The sequence below is a fragment of the Scatophagus argus genome, chromosome 18, assembly GCF_020382885.2.
Source record: "Scatophagus argus isolate fScaArg1 chromosome 18, fScaArg1.pri, whole genome shotgun sequence".
NCBI classification, from domain to species: domain Eukaryota; kingdom Metazoa; phylum Chordata; class Actinopteri; family Scatophagidae; genus Scatophagus; species Scatophagus argus.
Genome location: NC_058510.1, coordinates 47,540 through 55,963, shown reverse-complemented (window position 1 = coordinate 55,963; position 8,424 = coordinate 47,540). Strand labels below are relative to the sequence as shown.

The following is an 8,424-nucleotide window of genomic DNA, read 5'->3' as shown; positions in this document are numbered from 1 at the left end:
TTCTGTGTCAGCAGGAAAAATTATGATTTTTGTTTTGGTAGTCAGGTATCAGCTTCACTGATTGTTCATGTTTAATGAATATGTTTGGTCATCTGAAAGTTATGAAGTTTGAATTAAATGAGCTGTCAGGCGATCTTTAATGATTCATGTAGAAACAGAGCAAAATTGTCAATACAGAACAGAAAGTCCAAAATATCATCAGAAGCTTCTTACATAACGATATGTTTCAGTCTACATACTTATTGTTACCTTAACATTAATGATCCTCTGACCATTCAGAGCTTGTTAAGGTGGTACTAGACCGCAGGACATGAGTTAGGAGTGATGCCCAACAGGAAGTAGGCGGAACTCAGGTCAAGCATGTCACTCAGGTGAGACTTAATGAGTTGCAAGTTCCTCAGACAACCTCTGAATCTGGAGCTAACTGATAAACAGTTCTGCTTAACACCGACTGTAACAGAGAGACACAGGTAGACAGACAGGTGGAGAGAGAGAGAGAGAGAGAGAGATAGGTCGCATCAGTAAGGAAGATGTCATGCACTTTTAATTTGCGTTTGACCGACCAACCTCAGAATTGCTCACCTGGATAGCCTCCCAGGTAAACAGGATTGTTAGTCTCAGCAGAGGTGGATTGTGGGTAAGGGTTGAGTGTGGTGTAACTGTGCCCATCCACGCTCAGACTCAAGGTGTGTTTAGTTTTCCTGGCCAGCAGGTGGTGCCAGCCTCCATCACACAATATCTGCCCAACTGAACGTACTGACACTCGACCTGCCCCGTTATTCACATTAAACACCACCTAAAGCAAAGCACAGGGAAAGTATGATATATGTAATCATTACACACATGCACACACACGGACATGTGTCCATCACTCACCTGTCCATCAATCATCTCCAGTCCAATGGCGTCAACCTTTGCGCTGCTGATTCCCAGAAATACTCCTTCTGACTGACTCGTTCGAAACTCCAGAGACACCGACACATCAGAGCCGACCTTATAACCATCTTGGACTGGACGAAGACACACACAGTTAATACACTGATCAGATGTGATTAAAGCAGAATATGTATATCATCTTTATTTAGGTTTGACTCACTGAGGGCAGCATATCCACTGCCATTAAAGTAACTTCCTGGCTGGTCATTAGTAAAACAGGAAGAGACGTCATGCTGTGAGGTCGGCTTGGAAAGATCAAACTTGACTCCGTTTAGACTGACAGAGCGAACGCAACCTGGAAAACTGCTGCTGACCTGAGAGATGGAGACAGGAGCACCTCAGGTAGTCAGACACCTGGTTCATTAAGCATCATTACTGTCACTGTTGTAATTTTCCAACCTTGGAAGTGACGGATAAAGAATTTAAAAGCTCGTACATTAATCCTCCGGGCAACGTGAGTGTGTGGCAGTCCTCCCAGGTAAAGTCTGTTGTCCACATCCAGCTGGTTTCCTTTAATTGACACGGAGTCCGGACTTGAGCTGTCGACTGTCACCAACAACAACCGCCGGCTGACCTCAGCACTCACCTAGCACACGTATAGTTACTTTAAGTAAATAATCAACATCAAGAGCCATCAGAGTCCTCCTACTCTCCAACTTAGTGTCTATTAGTGATGCTTGATGTCCTCATGACCCCATCACCCTGTGTGATGTGTGTGTTCACATGTAGCATTGACTCACAGTGTGCCAGTCTCCATCATTAATGGCAACAGACGAGGTGACGGAGGCGGGGCCTTTCCCCAGGTCAGCTGACATCATTAGTCTCCCCTCCTTCAGTCTGAGGACAATGAAGTCCATCTGTTTAGAGTCAGAGAGGAGGAGGATCAGGCCATCCTGGGCTCGACTTCGAATTGACAACTTCACTGACACACTGAGGATGAGAAGACACATGACACATCAATCTGACATTTCAGTTCTGCTGACATACATTTAGTCATCATTGGGTGAAAATCTGCATCCTTCCAATTTGTTGTAGAAACTGTACTACAACAAATTATAGAATATGTCTGCTCCTCGCAGCAGTCCTACAGCCAGAACTACAACATGGTGTGTGCAGCTAACTGTTTGAGAGTAAATTCAGGCCTTATTCAGCTCCACCCATATCTGAGTGGAGCCCCTTTATCATGGAAACGCACCTTCTTCTGACGGTGTTGGGGTTGATGATGAAGGTCATGTGACTATGTTTGGACAAACCAAACTGAGTCGCTGATGACAGGAAGGTCGGCTTCGTCTCTGACTCACACTACATCACACACAGATCAATAACCAAGAATTATTATTGATTCATAAAGTACTAATTCCTGTTTTCAACAATCAATAATTAATGAAAAACATATTGATTACCGTGAAAGCTCCTGGTGTCAGGGTGCTCAAGCGTGTGGGTGGCACTACAGGAAAGTGTGCGGGTTCCTCAGTTGGTACCACATCTCGGTCATCAGGAAGCACTGCCCCCCTAACTCTCTCTTCCAACAGACAGCTGTCAAGCTCCACCCCCTCATACCTCACAGCTCCTGATAGGTCAATAAGCCTAGAGGGAGCAGCCAATCAAAACTATTTACCAGCCAAAGAAACCAAAAACTGTGTGTGTGTTTGTGTGTGTGTGTGTGTGTGTGTGACTCACACTCCTCCCACCACCAGGTGCTGGATGCAGCCTCTAAACCACCTGGAAAAATCCTGTAATCTAACTGGCAGGCGAGACTCCTCCCCCAATGGAAGCCCACCAATGAAAAAAGAGGCTGGAGACAATTGAGAAAATCTGCCCGGCAACAGAGAGATGGTCTTTATATGTTCTTCATCCACCTGCACGGACAGATGTCTGACAGAAAGACAAGAAATGTCTCAGTTAATACTTATTAGTCAAGTGTGATAGGAGAGGCCAGTGTCTGTTACTATTGTAACACCTACTTCTTGTTGATGGTGATGATCACAGAATGTTTTGTTCCATCACTGAAGGATCTTCCATCAGATTTCGTCACCATCACCCTTCGAGTAGCCCCGCCCACCTCACCAAGCTCCACCTCCAACGTACCTGAGTCCAGGTGGACAGATAGGAAGTGCTATACACGTGTGCACAGGGGGGAAAGATTAATGATTACATTGACACAATGACACAATGACAGCCAGTGCACAGGTGTGTCATATGTCACTCTGTCTCACCGGTCTCTGTGTTTGGTCATCACGGAAAGCAGTCAGCAGGATTCCTGATTGGTTGTTGGTGGAGAAGGAGAAGAGGAGCTCCACCTCCTGACCGAGTGATCGAGGAGCGATCTGAACAAAGCCTCCAGCCAACACCGACACACTCCGCACCGCCTGACACATCCAGAAGTTTGATCAGTGAATATTATTGATTATTGATATTTGTAGAGGGAGTCTGCCAGGCAGTGAGTCAATTAATGTATTAAATGCCAATGTCTGTTCATTTCTCTAATAATATAAAGACATCACTTCCTGCTTTGGTTTCATAATAAATGTGTTTCAACATGACAGCAGTTGTAAATCTTTATTATGAAACATCCACAGCAAATGATGAAAATCAAGCTGAGGTTAGCAAACAAACATTTGATGTATCACTTATTAGTTTATCTTAGAGATCATTTAACACTTTTTGTTCCTTTGAAACATTAAATGGATGAAACACGATGAGATGTTCAGATGAAGAAAACAACTGGCTGTTGTTACTGATGATCAATTGACTTCTGAAGTTAAGTCCTGAGCTGAAGGATTTAAATGTCCTCCACTATTGAAGTGATTTATTGATATACTAAATGTCAGTCATGAGAAACAGCACCTTCATGTATCTGTAATAGCACCTGTGAACTTCCAGAAAAGAAGGTGCTGATGATTTAAAATGGATTTTACAAAATCTCAAAGTATCCCGCAAATACCCAGCTGTCGTTCAGAACCTTCATTGTCTGTGTGTGTGTTACCTCAAGAACACAACCCTTTCTGACTCCAAACGCATCTCTCAGCAGGTCAAAGTTGGTTCGAGCGATCTCCACATTCTTTATACAACCCACATACGACCTGGAGACTACCTGTCGCCTAGCAACAAGACAAACAAGTCGGACCCTTAAGAACAGGAGTAGGCATTACCTGGACATCACTACATTCTGACTTGTAGACATCACAGACTCACCTGATTGGTCTGGAGGCAGGAAGTCCTCCAATATAGATGGGGTCAAGGTCTGAGCGGTTCAGGTCAGAGGCTGTTCCAGGTGACTCTGCCTCCAGTACCTCTTTCTCTGATGATTGGTCAGCTGCCATGATGGACAGGTAACCTGGATACACACCAGCACAGTCAGTAATGAGAGCAGGATCAGTACTAACAAACATGACATGAGTGAGTTTACCTATGTCGCCTAACATCTGATGGTAAAATCTACAGTGGATTACAGTACAGTAAAACTGTAGTACATGACAGCAGAGCTAGGTTAAAAATCCTGTAGAACTACAACAGAACTACAGTAGGATACACTTGTAGTGTAATATTAGCAGTAGTGGTGGTACCTTTGCGTTTGTTCCTTTGCAGTGTGATCTTGTACCAGACTCCTGTGTTGTACTTCCTGTTGGAGGTCATAATCAGAGCACCTGAGCCGAGGTCAAAGGTCAGGCGAACATGCCCCTCCACCAGCTCCATGGACAGGAAATCCCTCTGCAGGAGACAGGAAGTGAGGCAATGTCTGCTTCTGCTCCACCATAAGAGCCTGAACAAAAATCTGTGTCTGTGTCGTACCGTGTTGTTGGAGGCCAAGTACAGCAGTAATCCGCCTGGTGAAAGTGTTTTAAATAACAGGACGATGGAGGTGGAGGTTGCTCGCAGCGACTTGTGAACCAACGAGAATCCAGATCCATCAAAGTGGAAAGATGTCTCCTCTGCCTGAGGACTGAAAGACAGACAGGTGGTCATAGATGAACAGACACAGAGAGGTAGAAGCAGAGAGGTTAGGGAGTAGTGAGGGTTGAGTAATAAAACCTTCAGATTTACTGTTCAGAACTTGCATTAGAAATCTTCAGATTTTACTCTCAGCAGAAATTAACTACAAAAACACACATAATTACTTGGTGAGTGTCTTCACAACTGCAGATATACTCCTGTAGTCAGACAGGTGTTTTGACAGTCATACACCTGTGTTTGTACCTGCTGAAGCAGCCTCCACACTCTCCCTCTCTGCTGTTATAGTTCCACAGTCCAATGTTTCTCTCATTGAGTGATGCTTCACCCATGCAGCCCTGGAAGGTGGAGGACCGCAACGTCGTGGGGCTCTGACATCACATACACACACCCACACACAAAGTTATCATCTGTTTATTGATGCGCCTCCACACATACACACCTGTACGCCTCAAATCAGTGTGTGTTACCTGAGTATGAGCTCCCAGTCCGCCAATGTGGACCACTGAGTTTCTGTCAATGTCTAAAACTCGGGACAGCCCCGGTGATGTTGCTGTTACCGTGGGCAGCGGAGCCGACTCTGACTCGAACTGATGAACTGACAGGGACCCATGAGCCCCGAACCTGCCAACATCATCACAGTAAATGTTATCTGAAGCTTGTTCTGATTCAAATGTGTTTCCCCATTTAGGTGAATGCCGTACATCCCTATTGGTGGGTGAATGTTTCAGCCTCAGAAAACCAGAGAACCTTGAAACCTAGACCATAATTTTATCTACAAAAATGTAGGAACAGTATATCACCAGAGTAACTGTCTAATGCTGCTCACTATACTGTTTGATATAGTTATCTTTGACTATAACTGTAACTTTAGCTACCATTAGCAGCAATATTTTCACATCTTGCTCTGTGAACTGAGGATTTATTTGGACCAAACGGGAGTTGATTGTGGACAGACAAACCAAGACGGTTTGGTGAGTTTCATTTTGATTCTGTCCCATTTTACAATGATTTAAGAAGGTAGCTTGACTCGCCTCAGTTCAGTAAAGAAAGATACTTTAGTTGAGAAGGTGGATAGCTGGATTTTTCTGTTTAGAAAGGACAACAGGTGGAAGAATATTTCCTTTCTTGGAATTTTGTGAGTTTGTTTTGTTTCCTTATTAGAATGACCTCTAAGAGACCTTGTGAAACTTATCGAACTCACCACTCATATTCATCTCCCAGCTGTAACTATGGGGGCCTCTGGAGGTACAAAGTGGTATTACAGACAGGACAGGCCAGGGATAGCTTGTTAGCGTGCTAAGTTCATTAGATATCTCTGCTACACAACAGAGATGTCTCTGACATAATGTCAACACTGTTGTTTCTTCACAGCCTGGTGGTAATGTTTGGGTGAAAACTGCAATACCTGCGGTAGCATATGATGTCATGATAAGCATGACATCATGTGAGCTGAGCATGTGATGTGTTGATTAGGTGTGCATTTACCGTGTGGCATTAATTCTGGTCCATCTGTTGTTGGTGATATCCAGTCCGGGAAACTCCAGTCTGGTGCTGCCTGAACCTACATCCCACACCAGAGACACCTTCCCATCATGCATCTCCACTGCCAGGAAGTCCACCTGAACACACAACAGACAAAAACATGGGGAAAAGGAAAAAGGGCAGATAGAGGCCTAACGAACGCCTGTTTCTATAGCTGCTCAACAGACACACAGTGTATGTGTGTGTGTGTGTGTGTGTGTGTGTGTGTGGGTGTGTGGGTGTGTGTGTGTTAATACCGTGGTGTTGCTGCCCAGGTAGAAGAGCAGGTTATCTGGACTTGACGTCTTCAGGATGAGACTCAAAGTATTGTAGTTACTGGACTCAATCTGTGGTCTGTAGGATCGAATGCAGTCTCTGTCCGCTTGCACTGCAACCTTAATCTGATGACACCATCAGATCAATCAACATCACCATCACCAACATTGTCATCTTTTGTCAGTTAAGACTCATTGATTTTTGGCTCTAAATTCCTACTGCAGTTTGTTTGTTTCCCCTTCATGTGTGTAGTGTTCATCCTGATGAGTGTCCATGAGCACAACAGACATGTCAACATTAATGTGAGATAAAATAAGATAGACCTTTATTAGTTCCGCAGTGGGGAAATTCTCAGGTGTTGAGATCTGTGCTGAAACATGTCAGACTACAGCAGAACAAACTGATGAAAGAAAGATGATTCTGTCTCATGAAACTTAAATGTTACAAATCACGAGATGTTTCCACCACAGTGTTGTGGTTTAGCTCCCTCACATAGCTTGTTCTTATCTAAACATTAAAACTTCCATCTTTCATGAACTTTCTCAGGACTTTTTCAACCACGTGGATTTAAAACTTACCACATCCCAGTGTGACCCTAACCCGTGATCCAGACAGACCTGGACCAGGACCAGGACACACTAACAGTCTGTGTTGATCATGCAGTATGTAGTTTCTTGTATGTGTATGTAGTTCTGTCTGTGACTTACTGAAGCGGCTTGTCTTCGAGCCTGATCAATTAGCTCTCTAATGTCAGACAGATTCCTGCTCAGTGTTTCTCCCAACACGCTCAGTGGTTTGATCCGATCCAGAAGACGCTCTGTACGATGCTCCACCTCCCCCAGCTTATGATGCACCTCATTGGCTGAGCACACAGGAAACAGGAAGTGTTACCACTCAAAAAATCGGTGTGCAGCTGTTTATAAGTTAGAGTTGTTGACCAACCTGCAGTGTGTGTGTGGGCCACCAGCTGGTTGGTCCCCTTCACTGTGCTGTTGATATTTTCCAGCACAGAAGAAGAATCCTGCAGCTGCTGTTGGAGTCTGTGCAGCTGCTGCAGCGCTCCCTGCAAGCTGGAACGAGCTGCTGCAGCCTGCAGCTGAGCCTGCTGCAACACCGCAGACGAACCTGATATAAAAAACCACGGAAATGCATTGACATGTCAATACACATATATATAAATATACATATGAATATGTTCATATATCAGGGCAGTAAGGCTGGAGGAGGTGGAGCCTGAAACAACCATCTCACCATTAAAAAGTTTCTGCAGCTCTTTGACTGGCTGATGGAGGAGGTGGCTGAAGTTATGGACGCTCTGTCTGACCATTCTGAGTCGGCTGGTTACCATGAACACATTCAGCTGCAGGTCTAGCAGTCAGAGAAAGACAGGTGGACAGTGAGACAGACTGACAGACTGTCTAAAGACTGGAATAAACAGAAAGTAGAGCCAATTCTCCAGTCTGTGCCATTAAACACTACAGAAGAAGGGAACGTTGTAACTAGACGACTTTAGAGGAGCTTCTGCAAAAGGTCAAATGATAGAGAATGTTATGGAGACCAGATGTTTTTGTTAGTTTCATGTATTAATGTGAAGAAAATTTCCACACAAACGAAGAGTCACGTTTATGTCATATCTTGTGGACATGATCATTTATTCACCACGTGTACACCTCAGACAAGAGGAAACATTTTACATATATTTAACACACACACTTTAATTTCCAAGTTTTTATGATT

The 8,424-nt window shown here is 44.2% G+C and overlaps 1 protein-coding gene across 1 annotated transcript in view; it reads right to left on the bottom strand.

The window, feature by feature from the left end:
• Nucleotides 1-118: 118 nt before the first annotated feature.
• Nucleotides 119-8,424, bottom strand: part of lama1 (laminin, alpha 1) — a 31,305-nt gene continuing 22,999 nt past the window's right edge. The window contains exons 43-64 of the mRNA XM_046371154.1: nucleotides 7,939-8,055; nucleotides 7,630-7,812; nucleotides 7,395-7,549; nucleotides 6,669-6,812; nucleotides 6,376-6,509; nucleotides 5,358-5,511; nucleotides 5,134-5,258; nucleotides 4,729-4,879; nucleotides 4,503-4,647; nucleotides 4,132-4,273; nucleotides 3,923-4,037; nucleotides 3,153-3,305; nucleotides 2,901-3,052; nucleotides 2,617-2,811; nucleotides 2,340-2,523; nucleotides 2,132-2,238; nucleotides 1,677-1,866; nucleotides 1,373-1,522; nucleotides 1,097-1,250; nucleotides 877-1,010; nucleotides 583-796; nucleotides 119-451 (exon numbers count right to left, since the gene is read on the bottom strand). Of these exons, the coding sequence (XP_046227110.1) occupies nucleotides 297-451; nucleotides 583-796; nucleotides 877-1,010; nucleotides 1,097-1,250; nucleotides 1,373-1,522; nucleotides 1,677-1,866; nucleotides 2,132-2,238; nucleotides 2,340-2,523; nucleotides 2,617-2,811; nucleotides 2,901-3,052; nucleotides 3,153-3,305; nucleotides 3,923-4,037; nucleotides 4,132-4,273; nucleotides 4,503-4,647; nucleotides 4,729-4,879; nucleotides 5,134-5,258; nucleotides 5,358-5,511; nucleotides 6,376-6,509; nucleotides 6,669-6,812; nucleotides 7,395-7,549; nucleotides 7,630-7,812; nucleotides 7,939-8,055 (3,353 nt within the window). The 3' untranslated portion in view covers nucleotides 119-296. The remainder of the gene's footprint in view (nucleotides 452-582; nucleotides 797-876; nucleotides 1,011-1,096; nucleotides 1,251-1,372; nucleotides 1,523-1,676; nucleotides 1,867-2,131; nucleotides 2,239-2,339; nucleotides 2,524-2,616; nucleotides 2,812-2,900; nucleotides 3,053-3,152; nucleotides 3,306-3,922; nucleotides 4,038-4,131; nucleotides 4,274-4,502; nucleotides 4,648-4,728; nucleotides 4,880-5,133; nucleotides 5,259-5,357; nucleotides 5,512-6,375; nucleotides 6,510-6,668; nucleotides 6,813-7,394; nucleotides 7,550-7,629; nucleotides 7,813-7,938; nucleotides 8,056-8,424) is intronic.